We start from the raw sequence: 24365 nt of genomic DNA, 5'->3' as shown, positions 1-24365 counted from the left end.
TTGATACCTGACAGAATGCAATATAGATTCCTATTGACCCAGGCCTAGAGATTTTAGCCACTGCTATCAAGATTCCCAGTTCAAAATTATGCTGCCCAACCAGAAAATTTTAATGCCAGACCAACATTAGATTTTTCTTTAAATATACCATGTATATAACCTCTCCCCCAACATCTCCTACCTGATTACTTTTCCTTTATTATACATGTTTTTTCCTAGATGAGGCAGAGGATGGAAGAAACAACTGAGGCAGCTGCTCAAAAGGCTTTGTATTGTTAGAAGCATGTAAAAGCAAACATTCATTTACAGCAAAAGTTATTTTCAGAATTGCTGAATCCTGTGAATAAACCTCTTTTACTGATAAATTAAAGTTAGGTTGTGTCACTTGAAGTAGAGAGGAAGAAGACAATAAAAATGACTTTTAGGGATATCCTTCTAGTCTGAGCCAAGACTGAACTGAAAGGATTTATTATCTGATGGTTGTTTCACAGCTTGCGTAAAATAAAGTCCCATGCAACTGAGGTGAACTCTTTCAAACCACATTAACTGCCTTTTCTTGAAGAATTCTCAGCAAGGAAGCCAAAGACTGAGTGAACCACGTAAATGTAACTATGCTTGATGCTCTCTGGAGCACACTAGCAAAAGCAAAAATGAGATTACCCAGTTTGTTTTTACCCAACCCATGCAAAATGGAGAAATTAATATTCAAGATACAGTCAATGGTTGATTTGTTTTTTTTTTTACTTGCACTTGATTCTCAAGAAAATAGTGCAACTAAGCAATATATTAATGATTAAAATAGTTCTGATAGGGTGTCCACTAGCAAAATATAATCCAAACATTTACATAAATTGTTACTTTCCTTCCCTGCTCCTATGGAATTATAACAGTATCTGTTTTGAACTCCCACATGAAACCCACATTACTGTTTTCACAAGACTCCAAGTGAGTGTCCAAGCAATTCTAGTGTACTGACCAAGAAAAAACATGACAATTCTTAAATAAAATGCATCAATTAGAATATTTGCAGTTGTAACCTAGTTGCTATATTTTTCCTAATTAAAAAAGATAAAAGGAGAAACAAAGAAGGAAAGAAAGAGAGAAAGAGAGAAAGAAAGAAAGAAAGAAAGAAAGAAGCCTCAAGAGGGAAAAAGATCCTTATTTGAAAGGAAAACAATATCCTCGCTGAGATATTACCAGTCCCAGACAGTAAGACATAATCGAGTTGAACCCCAATACATGTTATTAATTTGAAACTTTTTTCAAAAACAATATATTAAATTTTCTTTTGAAAAAGGAAAAAGAAGAAAAAATAAATGTTGATAATCTTATGTACTGACATAGAACTAGGACATTAAGAAAAATGCTACATACCACAGAAACTTTGGGAAAAGTTTTAAGTGACAGCATTATGCATTGCCCTTCAGGGAAAAAGAAATTTTCTTCTATTACTTACCAATCTGGGTATTGTGGCTGCTCAGATTGTGCTGAAAGTTTAGGATTCAGTCAGAAAACAAGAAAAATTCTTGTTTAACATCCATGGCACAGTTAATATGCATGATAACGTGTTTTCTCCAGCAACCTTGCAGAATGCAACTTGGATAAGTCCAAGCGATACGAGTATTGCATAAACTATACCACATCTGTTCTGGGAATTAAATAGGGTATCACCAAGAAAACAAGGGACAGTAGGATTTATTTTTTTTCTTTCTCCCACGGCAAATGCCACAGAAAGGAATTCAGATATATCCTTATCTCTATCTGGTCAACTCCTGTACAATGTTCTAGAAGTTGACTGAAATTACTATGTCAGAAAATGTCACAGATTATACCCTCATTTTCCAGAAACTCAGGTAGACACAAAAACCCCATCAAAACTTAGGTAGACACATGAACCTCATAATAGATGAACATTTGTAGTTAGAAAAGATTAGAATGAAAAGTTGTGCATATACATGTTCTAAATCAAAAGTATGTGTACTTCTGTCTCCATCGGTCACTTGTGTGATCTGGAAATGAGTCCTTTGATTTTTCTATTACCCATTCGTTAAATGAGAACAATACTTCTAAGCAAAATATATCACTAATAAAAAGAGCTTCAATGGTGACACTGAAAACAAATCTTTTTGCCTCAGGTTTCATGATTTTCTTTTTATACCACAACACAAGCTAAATGAATGGATTAAGAGATGAGGCAGGAGCAACACTAAGTAGTTATTGGCAAAATGTTACCAGAAATATGTGAGCTTTTTGGAAGAAGGAGAATGAAGATATTCAATGTAATGAAGAAAGTGTTGTGGAGGGAACGTTCCAGGACAGTGGCAGGGTATAATGCACTGACAGTTAAGAAAAATGCATTGTATTTACATATCTTTCTTATTCACAAGGGAATAATAGCAGGAGTTAATAGCTAAAGATTAGCCACAGATGCCCCTATCTTGGTATCTGAAGGACAAAGTGGAGTTACAATGAGAGTAGAATGAGATAGGAACACAGTGGAAGAGAACTTAGGAAGCAGGGAAACCGACTAAAGAGTGAGCAAAGAGGAGTGCTCAAATGTGCTTAATGGATTTGTTAGAAGATGAATGAAAGACTTAGGTTACCAAAGAACAGACAATGTTTTCTAAGCAGAAGTCTCGCATATGTTTCTTCATTATTCCTCTAGCTTCTAACAGAACCCATAAGAAACGTTCCTGTGTATCTTCATCCCCTATTATACTCCAGAAAAAATAACTTAAAGACCTAACCTTAAATATATATAAACCAGCAGTTATAATCGTCATCAAGAAAGAACAGCTCTGAAAAAACAGCTAATCTGAGAATCTGGAGTTAGTTGGATTTATTCAAAGGAAGAGTTTTCCACAACAGGAGAAGCAGACTCAAATACTTAACACTACCCATCCTAGACCCCTTCCCTTTTCTGATGATATGCTGTGTTCTTGCTACTCTAACGTTTCCCTGCTTACTGCTTCTGATAAAGAAACTGGAATTTTACAGGACCTAAAGATTTTGGAAATGTTTTTTTTACATACACAGTCCCCAAAAAGCCAAACCTCTGACAGACTTTTTTTTTTTTTCCCCAAAATCCTGGCTAATACATACATGGTTCATAATGACAAAGTCTTTTCAATATGATCAAATTATTTAATTCTGAAACTGAATAAATGCAACACTACCAATGGAAACGCTTTACCAAAATGGTTTAAAAAGGTGTTAAGTTCCTTAATCAATGGTCTGGGCATGCAATGTTGGAATAATGTTAATCAAAAGCAAGAAATTATACTACACAGCATCCAAATCAAGTTCAGATTTATTTGCTGTACACATAAGAAAAATGTGAGTGTTCTCCCACTTGACCACTACTGCAAAGATCAATGATGAACAGTGAGTAAACTATTAACATTGCAGCGCTGGGTCTGCAAATAAATGTTTTTGCATTTCTCATATGTGTTATCCCACATATATCTGACAACATTTTCTGTTTTCATAGACAAAAGTAGTCCCTGTTGGTTCCCAGCCATGGTTTCTCGTCATTGCACCTATATAAATGTTCCCCTGTGCTCCTACCCTGGTTGCCGTACAAGATGTGCAGTTAAATGGTGTGAATATGCTCTGCTGAATCCTGAATCATGAAACTTGCTTGCAACATACCCATCAAAGTGACTACACATACTATTAATAAATATTTATGAAATTGTTCCTCTTTAAAGTAGGTTTTTGAATGTGAAATAGCGACACTCACAAGTTTGTACATGCAATGAGAGAAGACGACCTCCCTTGTTTTTCCAGTTTTACCCGCCATTACTTCCTTCCAGTTACTATTTCATCTCAAAATGCAGGGCATTACAGTAAGAAAGGAAGAATCAGTTTTGGAAATCTAGAGTGAAACTGTGCATAAGATGCACCTCTTCCTTCAGCAGAATACCGCAATATACAGAAGACAAAAACGTTAAAAACTTACAGAAGAGAAACTAAATATGAGTCATAATATATTCAAACAGCCCCCAGATAAAGGGGCTTTGAAAGAATACAATATATTTAAGCACAGGGATATTTAGGATCCATCAGCAATTTGCTATCAAAGCTTGGAGATTCCTCAAGATGATATAATACATTCAAGTAGAGAAGAAGGGGGTCCAGCTGATGAAGAGAAACCATGAAAGCTACACTATGCATATTATTAAATCATTCTGCCCCAGAAAAAAACTTTTGAAACCTCACATACAAATTCTCACACAGTTCATAACAACAGAGAAACTTATCTCGAAAGTATAACGCAGCTGGCAATGATTTTACATCAGCTGCCCAGGAACAAAAAACTGTATTTGCCAGATCACATAAGGTAAGTGGATCTAGAGGAGATTAAATCTTATGAAGATGCTTAGCAATGATTGTCAAAGTTCACTGTTGTACTGGTTTGACTGAAAATGGGTTCATTTTCTTTCTGCAGTTAGAAACCTTTCTTCTTCATAGCTAGCACACTCATTATTTGGACTTAATTTGAGAACAAGCGATAACACCCCAGCACAGAGCTCATGTTTTTAATTGCTCTGGTCTGAGAGCCAAGGACATTCTGAACGCCTTGCTTACAGGTGTGAGGCACAGAGGAAGGAGGGCATGAATGGAGCAGAGCTTGACTGACATCCAGACTGACCAATGAGAGTATTCCATTCCATTAACATCATGCTGCAGATTTAAGAGTGGGGCCTTCTGGTTTCTCCTCTCTTTTTCTCTTCTTTCGCTTTCTCTCTCTCTCTGGGGGTAGCCAGGAAGTTTCAGTCAGGACATTTAAGCCTGGCCTTTTGCTGTTTTGCAGAGGCCTCTGAGCTTTTCTGCCTTTTTCCTCCTTTCTCTCTCTCTGGGATCAGCTGTGTGAACAAGTGCCATTTCCTGGGGCTGGCTGCTCAGCATGTTTGTGAGGAATGGCCTTCAGTATCTTTATTTCTTAAATATATACATACACATATATATTTATATTTACTAGTAGTGTATTAGTATTTTGTTATTTTATTAAACTGAGTTTATCTCAATCCAAGTTTCTTCCTTCCCTTTTGACTCTCTCCCCTATTGGGATGGGGTGGGGAAGAGGGTGAGCAAGCGGCTATCGTGGGTTGTATTGCTAGCTCGGGTTGAACCACGACAGCTGTATAAAACAAACTGGAGATAAGTGAAGGACAGTGACATCCAGAAAAAACAGTAAACTATAATTATATAATTATTCCATGGCTGGCAAGAAGTCATTTTAATTGCTGAAGTACTTACATCCTGCTTGTCAACAAATTTAACGTTAGGGACTGTGACTAGCTATGTCAATATATTATACAATAAAATACTGATATGGGTGGATGGAGCCAGGCTTTTCTTGGTGACAGCCAGTGATAGGATAAGGGGCAATGGGTACCAACTGGAACACAAGAGGTTCCACTTAAATATGAGAAGAAACTTCTTCACAGTGAGGGTGACAGAACACTGGAACAGGCTGCCCACGGGGGTTGTGGAGTCTCCTTCTCTGGAGACATTCAAAACCTGCCTGGACACATTCCTGTGTAACCTCATCTAGGTGTTCCTGCTCTGGCAGGTGGATTGGACTAGATGATCTTCCAAGGTCCCTTCCAATCCCTAACCTTCTGTGATTCTGAGATTCTTTACAACCCTTACTTGCTTGATCAACAGTGGGAAATTCTGATATAGAAATCTGAACTCCAACTAGAACTCCATTCTCAAATAAGAAGAATGCTCTAGATCAAGTGAGCAGTTTCTACAGCTAACAAAGAGCTTAATATATTTTTACCATTGCAGCAAATCCATTTCTTTTAAATAAACAAGTCAGTTATGTATAATTTTTACATTCATGCATGAAAAACAGACTTACACTTGAAAGTATTTTTACTTCTGCAGTTTTAGGACAGACAAACACCAATTACATTTGGCTTCCTACATAAATCGGGAGTATTTTCAAGCAAAGGGAATACAGGCTCTTATAACAAAGACATACATTGTCAACTAATAGACATATTTACACCTGTGCATTATCCTGCACTATGGCATAAATGTTTTATTAGGGCTGTACAGCTCCAAAAGCAAAATGTACACGAGTGCAATGAATGCCAGTAAAACACCGTTATCATACCATCAAAAACTTTATTCACACCACCTGCGTACTCTAAAAAAAAAAATATATATAGATTTTTTTTTTCAAATGGGCACTACTACTCGCACTGTTCAATGTGCAGATGAGGGAATAAAGGCAGCGCAGGTGCATCAATCAGTGGTAAAATTTAATGCAATTTTCTTTTAGTTTTGCAGTTCAGTACATTAATATTATCAGTAGATCAATGCTCTGTTAACACACATAATGACTAAGATAATGTAACCATGTCCTTACCCAGGAGATTTTGTAACATACTGGTTATCATACACCACATGTGGCAGCCTAGTTTTTTAAAAAGATCTATTGACTTCAGTGAAATTTAGTGTTCGGAAACAAAATCTTAAAGATGGTAGGTAAAAGGCACAGCCAGGGCAAAACAGACTACAATAAATACAAACTTTACATATTACGCCACTATTCTTAGTGATTTAATGTCCCAAATCTCATATAAATTGGAGCTCTGGGCATACGGGAGTTTGGTCCTTATTTTCACTATGCAGTTAACAAAATACAAAAACGTTATGTTGCCCAAGACATGAAGAGGTTATAAGTGATGAGTAATGAAACTGAATGGCTACTCCTGGCAGAAGTAAGTTCAGCCTGGCAGGAATGGTGTGGAAATCGCACAAAGGGCTCCCACTTACTGTAAAGAGTGCTGACGATCAGAAGGCTGAATTAGCCTGCACAAAGATGTCTATTGAAACCAGGCTGCTGCAAGCAAACTGACTAAGTTCAAATATTTTCTGTTTCACTTTATCATACAGGGGACACGTATGCACAAACATGTAGGGACCAAGTTTTATAGCAGCATTTCTAGACCCAGCTTGTCTCAGAGCTTTCAGCCACACAACTCTCCTGTCACACAAACAAGTTCCCCAAACCCTTCTGCCCACTCAAGGCTCCCTTTCTCCTCATTCTTCCTCACCAGGGTCGTGTCTTTTCTCATAACACTATTCCTGCCTCCAAGCTATTTCCTACTCTTCTCCAAACGACTCTACACTCTGCAGCCTCATCACTCATGAGCCACAAATACTACTTTGTTTGATACCAGGCCTCTACCACTCAATCTTTACATCCAATTTCTCCTCAAATTAAAACTTTCAATCCTCTCATTTCAGTCCTGCTTTGAATATTTTTCCACTGGCTGCTGGCATGTTTTGTTCCTCGCCTCTGCCTGTAGCCTCATTTTTCTCTGGCTTTCTCCACAAAGGAAAGCAATATTTGTACCTTATGCTCCTGGTAGAGCTTTTGAAAAACTTAGCACCTGTTGTATGTATCAGAAATCTGTCTTGGCAATCAGGCAATAACTTCATATTTAAGGAAAAAATAAAAATGTGATAAGTCCTACATAGTGAAGTTTTGTATTCTGTGTATATACCTTTCCCAACCTGACAATTCAGTTCTGAATATGACGTTCTTTTGCCTGTTGTCCTAGGATCAACTGAAGTTCAAAAAGCTGCAGGGGTTTTTCATGTTTCAGTGGATGATGGTGCTAAGCTAGTTCGTATCAAAGATACCTTGGTGGTCATGGTAAAAGCTGTTGCATCAATGAAATCACTTAGAAGTGACCTGATTGTGGGACAGGCAGGTTATAAAGCGAACAAGATAAAACATTTGTTCTCTTTCACCACTCCTAGCAGCAGAATTAAGAGAGAGAGGTTTGCATCTGGGCTTAGCGTAACCAGGAAGATCCCACCTTTCTGAAAACAGACCAGTGGGACTTCAAAGGGAAGAGCAAACCTCTTTCAGGACAAGTGCATTTAAGGTTTGTTCTCAAATATCTGCAATATTTTGTACTTTATCCTCTTGACTAGGCAGGGCTGTGTTTGGAAAATTCGTGTAAACCTTCTTCTCACACATATTCCCTCAAATCTATGCATCCTGAAGAGTTCAACTGTGAAAGAGAAGCAGAAGGGTCGGTAAGGATACCGGGAAAGCCTATATCCATTGAAATTATAGGAAATATATAAAGCAGTGAGACAATAACCTCAGAAGAGGAAGATAAGGTAGAAAGATCTGTGAATCAATTCACTTTGCAGAAGCTTAAAACAACATGACCTTTAAGTGGCTGGATACTACCAATAACCTGGGAAGTGACTAAGGTCAATCTTCAACCACACAGACGGTGCTTTTGAATGAAACTATTGTCAAAGGAACCGCATAAAGCAAACAAAGTGTTGCAAAGAACAGCCACACTGACATATAGAACTCCTTGCTCAAAGGCCTTCCCCACATTTTGAAAAACTATTTTTAAAGTAAAAAAAGGTCTTAATGAATAAATTGTAACGAATGGTGCAAATTTGAAAAATAGATATTGTCAACAGCTGGTCTGAGGTCTTGCCAATCTTGTTACTATTTCTTATGGAGTGATTTCCATAAATCTATTGTAGTGCATTCAAGCGGGAGGCCCAGTTTCCAAAACAGTCATTGGAGAGAAATATGCTCCAAATGAAGTGCCTTGAGTTTTTCACCTTAATCATTGCTAATTTGTCTTAGACTTTTCCTGTAAATACATTCCTAAAGTCACCACTATTGCTGGTTTAAATAAAAAACTCTTTATGAAATATATGCAGGTTTCAGTAAGTGTAAATACCAATAAATGCCTAGAAAAATGCTTGTCTAACAATATGTAATGCTACTGTAAAAGTGACCAGAAATACATAAATAAGAACTTCCTTTCAAACAAGCAAATATACTGGTGAAGCCTAACTGAAGAAATCAAATTCTACACTATTCATAAATGCCCCTTTAAAAGAGCTAATGTGTATTTTGCTTTTTAAAATGAAAGTAATTGGTGAGCAAAATAGAGGAAATTAATTTCAGATATTGATGACAAATTTTGAACGTAATAAATATGGGAATTAATTTGAATCATTGTTATTAGTATTAATCATCTGACCATATTCTAACACCTAATCTTGATGCATCTGTGAATGGCATAACATCTTCATGGTTGCAAAATTCTGAACTCACATTTTAACATCATCAGAATTTTGTCGTGATTTCTGCTGCCACACTTAATTGCTTTTACAAAGGCAGAAATGTGCAAAAAATAAGTACTATTTTCTTACACAATCTCTTCAAGGAAGAAACAAAACTAATTAAAACTGATTACTGATGTTCAAAATGGGACAATTCCCTGGAGCACTACAGTGCCTTCTCCCTTTTCCTGTTGCATGTAGAAAATTAAAACAGGGAGAACAACCTACGATCAATATTTTACTAAACAAAAAGTGGCACAGCTAAAGAAGAACTTTCTCAAACACAGGCCATGCACTTGGCACATACTAAATTATCCTTGCAGATACAGAATGGAGAGTTGATAAGCACTGACCTAAGTCTTACATGAATTACAAGGCAAAGGGCTTCTAACATACCCTGTGAGAAAGGAGGTAATAAGAGGGGGAAGCAGACAAAGAAGTTGAATTTAACAGGATGAACTGTATTAACAAATCTAGAATGGCTGGACAAAAGATTGTGACAACTGTTCTTTTGATTCTAAAAACCACCACCTTCTCCACCTCCTTTGTCTTCTTATTTCTTAGTACTGTTTGTTGATGCTTAGTGATTGTTACAAATTAACAGGACTATTCAATGGAACTGATTTGGTATGTTACCAATTAAAATGTTTTTCAACCTTTCTGGATAAATTTGCTATAGGGCTTACCCTATCACATTGCGTAATGACTGCTGTGCATTTGAGATACTCTGAAGTGTGATTCATGGCACTTAGAATAGATAGAGTGGAACCACACCAAAAGCATGTCAAGCAGCTTTGACCTAGGGCACAGACATTCCTCTGGTATGGCTACACAGTCCCTAGGCTCAGCTCTGACAAAAACAAATATGTGTACACACACATGCACGAATTATTATTTTTTTCTAAAGCAACCACCCTGATGAACAGAGAGGCACAGAATGAAGATTACACACACCAACAGGTATGAGAGAACATTAGGCCACATCATTCCATGATGAATGTTCTTTTCCAGCCAGGATATAATTCATGGGAACTTGGCAGAAAAATGCTAAAGAGAAATCATCTTGCATCTTTTTTCTCAAAACCTTCTGGAAAAGTACTTGCTAAAAATAGCTACAGTTCAAAAACTTGGCTAATCAATATAATATAAGAATCTAGTTAATGAATGTAACTCTCAAATTCTGATAGCAATTGCTCAGGCTAAGGCCTAAAAGATAACATCTTGTCTTTTCTGTCTTGGAAAGACAAATAGATGAATGACTATATTCACATTTGACATATTGCTGTGCTGACCTATAAATGCAAGGCTAACGTGATTCAGAGAACTAGCTTTTTATAAAAGAGGAAGCCTATCTGCTGTGGCAAAAAAAAAGATACTAGAAACAAGACCTTGATAGGCTTTAAACAATTATCAAATTTGAGATAAGGTCTACGTCTCCTATGTCTTATAGAAGGTAGGTTGTAAGCTCCATGTAAAACCAGGAGATGACACAGACACATTTTAGAGTAAATGGTCTGTATGAGCCTTGTATTCAGGCTCAATCTGGTTTTTAGATAAACAAATAACTTCTTGGATAGTTGTTTTTATTATAACATCAGACCTAGAATGACTCCACGGTTTTATACTACAACGAAATTGCTTAATTGCTTGACTAAATGAAGATAGATTTGCTCTCGAATGAGAAGTATTTCTAATATGGCTGCAATAAATCTGAAGTGAACAAGAACTCAATTCAAATAAGACCGATCTTGAAAAATGTACTACTTTTTATCAACAGACAACAGTTTTATTTACCTTGAGAGACAAATGACCACCTTTCATTAGCCTTTTGCAAAAGTACCACTCTAACTGAAGATACTTCGATAGACAGCCAAATTAAATTATTGAAAAATTTTGACTCAGTTTTCTTCATTGGAAAAGGATAAAAAAAATGTGCCAAGAAGGCTACTAGGTCCAGAAAGCAAGACTGGCAGACATGAAAGCACAATATACTATTTTGTCTAAGCTAGAAAATGTTATAACAAAACAGAGTTAAAGGGATTTAAAACAAGGAGTAAAAGATTCCTTAAACATATAAACAGAAAAAGACAAAGTAGAAATGCTGTAATTTGAGGTTCGGAAGATGTCAATGGTACAACTAGGTAATGAAAAATACCTTGCCTGAATTTTGATAAAGGATGACAATACACGACATAGGAACAAAGGCATAGTAATCAATGAGCATTAGTATTAAGATGTGTATTAGTATTAACTTTTGATGAGGTAGCTGTTCTTACAAACAGATGAAATGTAGGACAGGAACATATAGAAGTAAAAACAGGATTGTTGGGAGGGCAAGGGAATTGCTAGTTGTAAGGTAACAATATATTTTTCTGAAAGAGGAACAAGCTGAAGAGAAGTTATGAATGTGGTTTGCAAATGAGTGATGTAGGAACTGACCTTATCTAGCATTTTCAATAATGATTTTGACAAAAAAGTTAGGAATGCTCTCAGCTAAATATGGGAGGCACCATCATTACAGAATATTGAAGTAATCTCATCAGTGGGTATTTGATGACATTGAAGATTGCTGTAAAAGAAATTGAGTGAAATTTAACACAAAGTTCTGAATTAACAAGGATCTTTGCTACATGAGCAGGGACTTAACAGTTGGAAAAATGACAGAGATTATAAATCCATTGCACAAAACACCAGTAAAATCTCATATAAACAGATATACAGTTTTGATCACTCCAAGGAAAGAGAAATCTACAACAAATGCAGGAAAAGACTTTTGAAAGTTTATTTTAAAAAAGAATGAAAGTGAAGTAGTTTGACTTAGATAATTCATAAAAATGAAATTTGAAAGCTTCTATGCATCCCCTTTATAAGTATATCTGAGGAATGAATATATGATCAAGAAAAGATTGTCCAATTTAAGTCAAAAGGCCAAAAGTGGCACAAAGGCAAGTTAGTGCCTTTGAACAATAAGATAGATGGTGAGGTTCTAAAACAAGGCTGGAGACAGCTGTGCAGAGGAGGAAACTATTTTTAGTTTGCCAGTCATAGTTGGTATTACATATTACAACAGTAAATAGTATTGGATATTGCCCAAAATAGGATAGGATTCAAAGAACCAGGAAGTGCCATTTACTTTTAACTCCCTTATATTCCTAAAAACCTTTTCAAAGGTAAAACTAGACTTCAGGGAAACTTGCTAGTACACTCATTAAAGAATGTACAACTTGAAGGCAATTCCATATTTGCATCATCCATGAGCAGAGCAATGTCTGTGCTTTAGATTCTAACTTCTCTCACATCTTTTATCAGGTAAATGCTGTTTACTGCTGCAATGGAAGCTGCAAACTTTTACTGCAGATGACACATCAACCACAGGAACATGCACACCTTGGAAGAACTTTCCTGGTCTAAATTTCAGTTTTGGCTCCTGCAAACACATAATTGCTTGCTGCTGCTGGAGTACCACCACTTTTTATAGCACTCTGGGTTGCATGTGCACATGAAATGGAATAGTATTATTATTATATATTATTATTATAGTGCAAACCTGTAGAAGCATGATACGTATCAAGATGTGACATGGAAGTAGCTTGCTTCAATAGTAAGATAATACAGCCTTCTGTGTAAGAATACTCCTTGAACAACCAACAGATATATTTATAGTGGCAGATAAAAAATGGAAATGTATGGATGTGGAAGGACCAGAAAGCACAGCAGAAGAGATGTAAGAAAAATGTGCTGATGGCATACAGATTAGTAGTTCATTTAGTTCACAGCACTTCATGAAGCTCCTGGGGATGCTCAATCAGTAAAACAAGACAACTTAAAATGATTTACAGACCAAATTAAAGAGTCGAGCCACTGAGAGATGATGTTGGAATGATAAAAGGCAGGTTCAGATAAGGAGAACACAGGACAGCAAGCAAATCTTATATATTCAAGAGGTGGAACCAGACAGAGAGACAAATATCCCCTTAACTGTCAGCTCCTAAAGAGTATAAAAAGCATATCCAACACTGACTTAGGAAAAGAATGCGATTCCATTGCCTAGTAAAATACCAGCTGATTACTTAGAAAGAGAAACGTAGCAGTATTTTGCACATGAGACCTTCTTCATATGATCCAATATATAACATCTGAAAAGTAGCTGATTCTATGAATTCAGTTCCTACTCCAACATCCTCCTTTAGCCTGGCTATAAACTGTTCTTGGGCATGAGACAAAGAAGGGAACTGGATTTTGGCAATGCTGTAGTATTTAATATAGACTCCAGTTACCAATGAATATGACACCACTTGAAAAACAGACCTTTATTAAATAAAACTAAGTCAAATAAATACCTTTATTGAAGTTCAATGTTCAGCTTAAACTTAATGACATAAGCCTTAATTCTGCCTCTCCAGAGACTTGTTGATGGGTCTATTTTTGTACTAACATAACACCTCTAAACCATACCCTCATATTTTTCAACCTTCGTACAAAGTGAATCTTCCATTTTAGAAAGGATTTTAGTAGAGTTTGCTTTTTTTACGATTTTTTTTTTTGGCTGCTTCTTTGTTATTTACGTTTCACTTGTAAAGCTGTGGCATTTAGTGTTTTTAACTAACAACCATCAATGTTTTTAACCAAGAACCATCAGTGTTTTTAACCAAAATGTAAACTAAAAATAAGACTTGTTAGGACTCAATCATCCACATGTTTTGGCAGGAAGATACCCTTTAAACAATAAAGAAAAAAGGTAATGATTATATGGAAAATACTCTAGTATTTTAATTAGCAATTGATTTGAAAAACAGTGCTGTGCTGTATTTAGGAAAACCTGGGAGGACACAGTAGATTCATGTGCCCTAGTAAGCAGGATTCCTCATCTTAAAGGTCTACTTTCTATTCCAATATACACTATCAGCACCTCTTTTCACTAAATGGAATTTTTTGTAATCCTGGAATATGCACTGAAAAAAAAATAAGAGGAAATAAACCCCACAAATAATCTAGAACTCACTGGCATTTTTAGCAGGATCAAATATCTAACTATGCCCGTGTGCCTATAAACGCTACCTGTTTTACAAAAAAAGCACAAAGAAACCCTTGCAAAGCTCCAGTGTGATTCTACCTACCTAGATCATCCTAACAATTTAAAACATTCTTTCCACTTTCCCAACCATATCACAGCTAAGCAACTGTGCCAAAGCACTCGTTACTTCCTCAAGGAAGTTCCAAGGTAGAAAAAACTACAGTATATGCAAATTTAATAAGCAAAAAAGAAAAAAACCTTTACTTGGGAATTTAGTGTATGCATATGAACTTTAAAATATATTCATATACTTGCCATATTGCTTTCACCTTGATGACCACCTTAAGAATAAACAGTAGGAATGAAGTTAACAAACATAAAAATTAATGCACTCAATGCACACAAAATATCTACTCTATGGATAAAACTAGAGATTGCCAAATCATGTCCTGAACAACATCTTATTAACTAAGAATTTCTGGTAAGCAACCTGATCCTTCTTCTACTGAAAAATACTAAATATTTCTACTGAAAAACCTGTAACAATAATGGATACAAAAGCATCTTGCTAACTCTACCTGCCCCCATGTGCTAATGTAATTACTTCACATAGTAGTTGTATCTTAAAAGTCACAACACTAGACTGAAAATTAATTAATTTGCAACTCATTTGACCGTGTGGAAAACTTAGACCAATGTGCACATTCAACGTTAAAGGCATGGTTCATGACAGAAGGTGTTCAAAGCATTGTTTTTCATTGGTAGCAAGCATGAGAGATGATTGAGATAATAAAATATTTTCTGCCACAGAAATTATTCTCATCAGGCTTTAATCTATTTTTTTAAAGTTTAATGGATTTTTCTAGGCTTTTTCATTTCAGAAATTCTCTGCAACTGAAACATTTACCTAAATTATGAGTGTCATACTTTTAACTTCAGGAATATTAGGTCTTTACATGAATGCCGACTTACAAATGACCAACAGTTATTAACAGGAGACAGCTATAGAAAGTTACACAAAGTGATCAACTGGTAGAACTACATGCACCGTGTCGCAAAACAAGGTGTGGATGTAGTGGTGGATAGGTGACAGTTTTGCTAGAATCTAAAAAAATTCTGAAAAGTAGCCTTGCTTGCTCTTTTCAGCAGTAAGATTGAGCCTATATACTTTTCGTATGTAGGAAATAAAACCTATCTATCATCTATCACAACTACAAATATGTAAGGATGTAACTTACCACCAGCAAGGGTTTTGTGTGATTCAGTGTAATAAAAAAATGGATAGTGATGGGACGGATAACCAGCAAGTGGAGTGAGACTTTTTCTCAAGCAGAATATAAGGAGTTTCAGGAATGAATAGCAAGATGGAAAAAGAAAAAAAAAAAGCTCCTCTCATCTTAAAAGTACTACAACAAATTCCTTAGGATCCTTCATGATTAAAGACAAAACTGAAAGAAACTTTGCACATTGAAGTGGAAGAACTGAACATCAGTGAGACCGATGATCTTGCAAAGTGAAATACTTTGAACACCTCTTGTCACTGAAAAATATTCTTGGTGATAATTTAAAACCTGTCCTTGGTCTTCTATATCTGCTTCATTTGACTTTGACACACAACATTGCCAAAAATTAAATATTGGTTACGTCATTTATGTATAGGAGAAGCGAAGACTTCAACTTGAAAGCTGTAATTTTCTTCTATACTAGCAACATCTCCCTAAGAGTAGAACAGAATTAGAAGTTTGAAGGAATGACTCAGTCATTTGCTCTGGATATATTAAGTTATCTGAAGTAATAGATCTAAAATTTTATACTGTAAGCTTAAAAAAAGCCCCAAGACTCAACATCAATGCAAATGTAAAAGAAATTCTCCATATTTGTAAAAAAATATTAATATTTTACACTAGCTAGTGTTTTGCTTTTGTATCTGAAAATAATATTGCATTTAACTTCATGAAAATGACAATTGGAAACAAACACAAAGATATACAAAGATCTTATAATCTGAGCAGCTACCGGAAACAAGACGACAAACTTGCAAGCCACACTGTGTCATCCTGAACTTTTGTCATGTGGGTATTCAGCATATTCAATCTAATCTTGTTGAGAAAGCAGTAAAACATTTAAAAGACCCAAACTATGCTGTAGCAGATAAAAATATCTGTCACAAACACTATCAGCTTCATGGTTGAATGACTGAAAAAGGGAGGACTGTTAGTGCAGTTTTCCTCTGAGTAAAACTTAGATTGCCTCTATATGTGAATCCATCTACTACAAATAGGGTTTAAATGCTCTTTGAGATGCAGTGGATTTTGCTTGAAACTCAAGTGCAGTTTAGAGAACAAGGAAGGTGTTCTACAGAGATTTATTAAAAGCAAACAAAATCAAGTTTGCTCTAGTTTTGGGGATGTACCTAATCACAGACAGAGTAGTCCCAATGGAAATTTGTCTTACCAAGTTCTGACCTCCCAAGAGGCTACAGTGAAAAATATAATTACTTCTTTTATCAGGAAATTAAACTTTTGAGGACTGATTGAAATATACAGGCTCAAACTCAATATTTGTCATTTACTACTTTGTTAGAAACAGAGATTTTCAGAGAACATAGATAAGATAAAGTGTGAACAGTGAATTTCAAATTAAATCAACATGATCTAGATATATATCAACAACATCACATTCTCCAAAATACAATTGTGATAAGCTAAAGACTTATCCTGACAGATCAACCAGGAGTATTAGCAACGCAATCTCCCATACCTCCTCTCCAATACCTCCATGCATTAGTAACCTGCTACTTACATTCATTCAACAGAGTTGCTCCCATCATTGCAGAAGCTTGATTTTTATTTTTTTTTCTGAGAGACACACACAACTTTCTGCTATTCAGCAAATTCAGTAAGAGAGATGTAAGGGTTCATGTACATTTAGGACAAAAAATAATACAACAAGAAAATGGTACAAAAAATAAACTGGTATATGTAGTTGACAAAGAAATATAGTGCCACTAGCTCTACAGCTAGACCACTAGTCCAGATATATATATAAACAAAGAAAAAAATTTTTTTTTTCTGAAATTGCCTCTGTTTTGTTTCATTTCACACATACACCTTTTGGAGCCTTAAAATGAGTGCCTAAACCAGCAAATGAGAACATTGAAAAGATACACTCTTGCAGATTTAAGAAGTAAAAAGAGCACCCTGGAATGTCAACTGGATGCTGAAGTACAATTTATCGTTATTCTTACTACTGTGTAGATCAAGAGGTCCAGTGTAAATTTAATTCATATTGCATTACTAGAAAGCCAGGATCCAGAAGGAAAAACATAGAAAGTGAAGACAGTCAGACACATTGACAATCTCGAAGAATATGAATGAACCATATTTCTTGACAAATTCAGATGATGTTTGAGAACTTGAGGGTACTGAAAAGGACTGAACAAAAAGACGAGTACTTTGTGGTTTTCTTAAAGCAATAAGTAAAATGAACCAAGAGCTCTCTAAGTGGCAAAGAAGCTTATACTTTAGTGCAAAATCCAACCTCTAGGTTATAGGAACAGATGAGATCACTCTTCAAGTTGGGCTTTCCTAGATCCTTCCCTGTATCAGCTTGTACCACCCACTCTTGAAAGACATCACAGAAAAGCAAGTCTAGGTAGATGTTGCATGGCAATTCCTGTTCTAAAAGGGGTGTGGTCTCACAAATTTTGAGCAAAATCTGATTTTGCAGTAATACATGAAAACCAGAGCTTAACATGGAACACCAAAGCATGATCCAATTATGATAAGAGCTCATCTCAACAGATTTCCCAAAGAAGAGTTTTGGATTTTTAATCTGTTTCAAAGTTCCTGTAGTTTCCTTCTGCAATCTTTGAATCTTTGAAGATAGTCTAGAGGAGTGCATTCTGCTTCGCAACAGATAAGCTTTCCTCCTTCCCATTGTGATAACCTTCCTGAAAATATACAGGCTTCATCTACAGCTATTTTTTGGCAGTGCTGTCTCTGCTTTTACGCCTGATCTCCTTTGGTTTTCTTTGGATACTTCTGTATTGTCAATAGGCATAAAACTCAGTGCAGTTTCTCTTTTTCACATTACTTTTCTGCTCTGAGTGTTCCAAGGTAATAATCTCTGAGCTTTTATTTTGAAGCCATCAGACAAGTGTCAATTTTTTAGCAAAAAAATGAAGGAGCCACTTGCAGATAGAATTCACTGAACATCTTCTTAAGAAAAGTAGACTGTATACTCAAGTATGCTGTCCATCAGAATAATTTTGATTCTATTACAGTGAAGGTGAATACTGCATAAAACAATCTCATAGGCTAAACCAAAACATTTCTATGGGTGATTGCAAATAAATCTTGTTTGCTGACAGAAAAGAATGAGACAGCAGGAAAGAAGAACTAGCAGATGCTGGCAATCACTTTAGCAAGCAGAATAATCTTCAAGGATCATGAATTAGATGAAGAAGAATGTTATTGTTTGCCATCTGCTACAGGTCTATTATTACGTCAGCATCTGGTGCCACAGAAAGATCTTTGTGATGTGCATGCACCAAGCGAATTCAGAGTTTTCTTCTGCTGAAAGGAAATCTGCTGAAGGCAAACATTACTGGCCTTGCCACTGGTCAATTCACTTAGTTTTTGATGTATGCTATTTAAAGTTTGATTAAAAAAAACCCGTAATAGAGTTCACCTCAATGACTAAATAGTATAGTATAATCAGTAAGAACTGAATAATAATCCTGTAAGGTTGGCATTAAAACTTTCTTTCTATTCAATTTAGGCTGTTTTTTGTTTCCAAATGTCAGGCAGCAAATATCTAAGTTTGAGCAAAACCAGTTGGTTTGAAAGTGTCTTAAACCAAACAACAATAAAATGAGGCACAGAACTGCCCCAGCCCAGGTTAGAAATTTGCACATATGTTTTGTTTACAAAATACTACTTGCTTAATGTTGTTACTCAGTGGCAGGATTATCTATGTTCCTGGGGATATTAAAACATTCAAGGTGTTAAAAGTTTCATATTCATGATTGATATTGTAAGAGATATAATGAAACTTCAGTAACATAACGTGTTGGTGGACTCACATACTAAATTGTGCAACAGTATATATAGAATGAACTACACTGTCTTGCATTTATCTATTACCTAGAACGATACAACCCTTGCATGCGAACCAAACTTGTTCAGCAGATGCAATACATTAATCTGATCGATTACATATCTGAGTATGGAGCTTGCAAGGCACAAATGTACTTACTTTTGGTGTTGGGCAGGATGCAGTGGAGAGACGAGAGGTGGCCTGGGCACGAGGAGATTCTGAAGGAGTAGTACTGAGGGAGGCTGTGTCGCGTGGGAGCACCTGAACACCACGAGAGATGATGGAATCTGGAATCTTAAAAAGAAGAGAGGAAGAAAGATGGAATTAATAGTAAAAAATATACTGTATTTAAAACTTACTCAAAACCTTGCATCAAAAATGTAGGAACACCCTACTGCTCAGTTTGCATACCTCCTCATACACAGCACTGGCAGTAGTTAATGGCATGTTCTCATAATTTCAGTAACAAATAGCTAGGAAATATGTAAGATTGTATTCTAACTGAAGTAGTACAGGATTTAGTATTTGTCTTGAAAAACCTATGAATCGAACATACTCCAACAGGAAATAATAAGAAAGTAATGTTTATCCTCTTAAGCCTCTGTTTCAAACCAAATTATGACCAAAAGTGATTTCTACTGTGGCATGGAGACAGACTTCCCATTCTCTAACTAGGGGACAATATCTGAAGAGAAAACCATTTATTAGCAATGACTGAACCCCTCTGAAGAAATGTCATGCAGTCAGAAAATTTCTCACAAGAAATGTCATGCAGTAAATACTCTTCATTCCATGTACTGAAGACTTTATTTCAGCTACAAAAATTATTGATGTAAGGTTTGTGCTGCAAAAGCTACAGGCCCAACTGGACGGAGTACAGGCAAAAGCACTAGAAACTATCATGTGAAGTCAACATTTAGTTTAAAATCCATTCTGAATGGAAAAATTAAAATTTGATTTTTTTTTCCATATAACGTACTAGAAGGCCACATAGGAAAGTGCACCCCCTCCAATGAACAGGACTGGCAAATTGGTAACAATGGACAAGAAGGCTGAGGTACTCAACAACATTTTTGCCTCAGTCTTCACTGGCAACCTCTCTTCACACCTTCCGAGCGGATGGACTGCAAAAGCAAAACAGGGACTGGGCATGCGAAGTCCCTCCCACTGTAAGAGAAGATCAGGTTTGTGACCACCTGAGGAACCTGAACATAAGGAAGTCTAATGGGCCTGAAGAGATGCATCCCACAGTCCCGAGGGAACTGGTTGATGTAGTTGCCAAGCCACTCTACATGATATTTGAAAAGTCACAGCAGTCAAGTGAAGTCCCTGGTGACTGGAAAAAGGGAAATATTGCACCCATTTTTAAAAAGGGTAGAATGGCGGACGCTTGGAACTACCAACCTATCAGCCTCACCTCTGTGCCTAGGAAGAACATGGAATAGATCCTCCTAGAAGCTACGCTAAGGCATATGGAGGACAGGAAGATGATTTGAGATGGACAGCATGGCTTCAGCAAGGGCAAGTCTTGCTAGACAAACTTAGTGGCCTTCTATGATGGAGTGACTACAACAGTGGACATGGGAAGGGCTACAGATGTCATCTACCTGGACTTCTGTAAAGCCTTTGACACAGTCTCCCACAACACCCTTCTCTCTAAAGTGAAGAGATATGGATTTGATGGGTGGACTGTTTGGTGGATGAGGAATTGGTTGGATGGTCATATACGGAGAGTAGTGGTCAACAGTTCAAAGTGTCTAGATGGAGATCCGTGATGAATAGCACCCCTCAAGGGTCCGTACTGGGACCAGTAGTATTTAATATCTTAATCAATGACATAGACAGTAGGATCTAGTGCACCCTCAGCAAGTTTGCAGATGACACCAAGCTGAGTGGTATGGTTGACACGCACGAGGGACAGGATGTCATCTAGAGGGACCTCGACAAGCTCAAGAAGTGGGCCCATGTGAACCTCATGAGGTTCAACAAAGCCAAGCACAAGGTCCTGCACCTGGGTCAGGGCAACCCCCGGTACCAATACGGGCTGGGGGCTGAAGGGACTGAGAACAGCCATGAGGAGAAGGACTTGGGGGTACTGCTAGATGAAATGACAGCAATGTGCGCTTGCAGCCCAGAAGGCAAATCATATCTTGGGCTGCATCAAAAGAAGTGTGGCCAACAGGTCAAGAGAGGTGATTCTCCTCCTCTGCTTCACTTTGGTGAGGTCCCACCTGGACTCCTGTGTCTACCTCTGGAGCCTTCAGTAAAGACATGGATCTGTTGGAGAGGGGCCAGAAGAGGCCACCAAAGTGATCACAGAGATGGAACACCTTTCCTATGGGGACAGGCTGAGCAAGCTGGAGTTATTCAGAGAAGAGAGAGGAGAGAGAAGATAGGAAAGAGGAAAGAGGCAAGGTGAAGAGGAAGAGGAACAGAAGAGGAGAGAGGTGAAGGGAAGAGGGGAGAGATCTTATTGCAGCCTTTCAGTACTTAAAGGGGGATACAAGAAAGATGGAGACAAACTTCTTAGTAGGGCCTGTTGTGATAGGACAAGGGGTAATGGTTTTAAACGCAAAGAGGGGAGATTCAGGCTAGATATAAGGAAGAATTTTCTTACAATGAGCATGGTGAAACACTGGCACTGGTTGCCCAGAGAGGTGGTAGATGCCCCATCCCTGGAGACCTTCAAGGCCAAGCTGGACAGGGCTCTGAGCAACCTGACCCAGTTGAAGATATCCCTGCTCATTGCAGGGGGTTGGACTAGATAACCTTTAAAGGTCCATTTCAACCCAAAGTATTCTATGATTCTACGATTCTATTTCTAAATTGGAATTACAGGAACAGCCTCTTTAGATGGCAATATTAAGCCACTTAAATAAATGGAATTACACCAACTTAAAACAGAAAGTGGTCTTATTTTCAGTTATAAAAGTGAATCTATCATGATTTTTTAGCATCTGTCTCTTCTGTTCAGTTTTATTACCAGTTTCAAAGAAAAGAGGTAGAAGAATGCATTTAAGAATAAAGGTTTTCTTAGCTTTAATATACCAAGTCCTACTACGTCTGCTGTTTCTTATTACTGCAGTATGTGGGCCCAGTCATGCAGATATCACACCGGCTTTATAATTGACTAGATTGCTAGTTTAACATAATGATTAATTTTTTTTAATTAAATAGTAATACATACAAATGATATATAACCTTTAATAGGAGAACTGATCTGTAACATTAGTTCTATAAAAATGGCAGCAGATACTCCACTACAACACACTCTCTACAAAGGCTTATTCTGATTTTATTTTCATGATTTTAACCTCTTTATTTTTCCAGAGGCAGCAGTTCTACCAGACCACATTGTTCTTATTGCCTGCAGATCACTTTTCTATCACAACAGTCAAGAAAATACAGTATTTTGGATCTCTAAAGGTATATTTACATATATATATATACAGACATATTTTAAGATCTGACTCCTCATTCAGAATTTCTTAGCTCAGCCTGATGTTCAAGGTCTAAGAAAACCAGCAAAAGAAACCCCATGTTTTGGGGAAATGGCAATAGCAGACAACAAAAGGAAGAAATAAATTAGGATCCAGTGACAAGCCAAATCACTAACACTGGGCATTTCAAGCCAGGATTTTTTTAAAATGGAGTTGCTGTATCCAGTTTGCATCTAGGCATTTTGAGCATTCTTGCCTAGTAAGGCCTTAGGGCAAATAGCAGCCACTGGAAAGCACCTCCTTCCAGGAACAAGCTTGAATCCTAGCTTTTAAAATCTGTTGCATCTTTAGGACCAATGTCAGGATATTAAGACAGAATTGTTCCTTGTCTCTGTGCAGTTAAAGTGACCAACCTTAAGACTGAAGTCATTAAATACTGCTTTTTAATGTCATTTTTTCCCACTCAACCTCCTTGTTTCCCATCTATAAGTAATGACTATGCCTGACTTTGCACCCTTGACTTAGAGATACTGGGTTACACCCAGGGTATCTTATTTCCCCATAAACCCTCCTCCACACATTAGAGTTTCTCATGTTTATAACCTGTTCATAAGTTGTGTGGAAACAGATCTCGTTCTCAGTGTGCCACCAGCTGCCTGCTTTCTGCTCTACTGCTGCATTTCTAGACTGACAGTATTTTTTGCCAGTCAATTTCTGTCAGCATTCAAAAAAAAACCCCAAGCCTTTTCTTAGAGGATCTCTCAAGGCTCAGTAACTTGTGCTGCAATTTCCACTATAAATTATCAAGCCAGCAGAGTTTCTCTTCACTATGAATGATTATGCTGGCAGTATCTTCCTCTCCAGAAACAGTGCCTAACTGGGCTCTACTTGGAGTATTCAGATTTGCAAATGGCATCTTAGAGTTGTACTATAAATAGAGGTAAACAGGGACAATGATATCCTGATCATGCGAAACAGGGACAACAATATTCTGATGATGCAAACAGTTTGTAGTCAGAAGTATGATTTCCATTCTGTTCTCTTTTTCTCCTGAAATCTCCTCATATGTTAAACACACAAAAAAGGCTGACATCCCGAAGTTTTATATTGGCATAGCTCCAGTACTACCTACAACTTTTAATGCTTCCTTTTAATCTCCACGAATAAGGATAATAAAGCAAAAACTTACATTTTGATAAAGGCACAAAAGAAAAAAGACACAATGAAATAAATAATAAGTTTCAGTCTTCAAATAAGATACCTTTTCTTTACCCTCCTCCGACAAAAAGCTGCGCACATAGTGAAATGATAGTGTATGGGTCCACTACCCCTTCTACATACTCCAAGATCCAACAGTACAAATATCCATGATCCAGTTCTCCCTGGGTTTACTCTAGTTCCTCTCCAGTAACCAGATATTACACACTGTCTCACCCCTTTCAGGCAAGTAACCTTTTTTTTTTTCCTAGCCACCATATCCATCTCTCATTGCTGCTCAGATTTTACCCAGTATCACGTTTTTCAGAACAAAAAACGCTCTCTGCAAAAAAGTGACTGAGACAATTCCAATTTCCAGGGAACTGCATGTGAAATACTATTTTTTTTCCTGTGAGAAAATTAAAATTTAAGTAAAACTTCAGCCGGAGCATTAACCAGAAAAGGAACTGAAGATACAGGGA

The 24365-nt window shown here is 36.9% G+C and overlaps 1 protein-coding gene across 6 annotated transcripts in view; it reads right to left on the bottom strand.

The window, feature by feature from the left end:
• GPHN (gephyrin) overlaps positions 1 to 24365 on the bottom strand; it is a gene marked incomplete at both ends in the record, with an annotated part of 292255 nt that overhangs the window by 80204 nt on the left and 187686 nt on the right. For all 6 annotated transcript variants that reach the window (XM_080346039.1, XM_080346043.1, XM_080346040.1 and 3 more), the window contains one exon: positions 19406 to 19540. In XM_080346039.1, coding sequence (XP_080202165.1) covers positions 19406 to 19540 — 135 coding nt within the window. The remainder of the gene's footprint in view (positions 1 to 19405; positions 19541 to 24365) is intronic.

This window comes from Nesoenas mayeri (genome assembly GCF_963082525.1).
Source record: "Nesoenas mayeri genome assembly, chromosome: 5".
In the NCBI taxonomy this organism is placed as follows: domain Eukaryota; kingdom Metazoa; phylum Chordata; class Aves; order Columbiformes; family Columbidae; genus Nesoenas; species Nesoenas mayeri.
The sequence above is the reverse complement of the archived record's forward strand: the minus strand, read 5'-3'. Positions and strand labels throughout refer to the sequence as shown.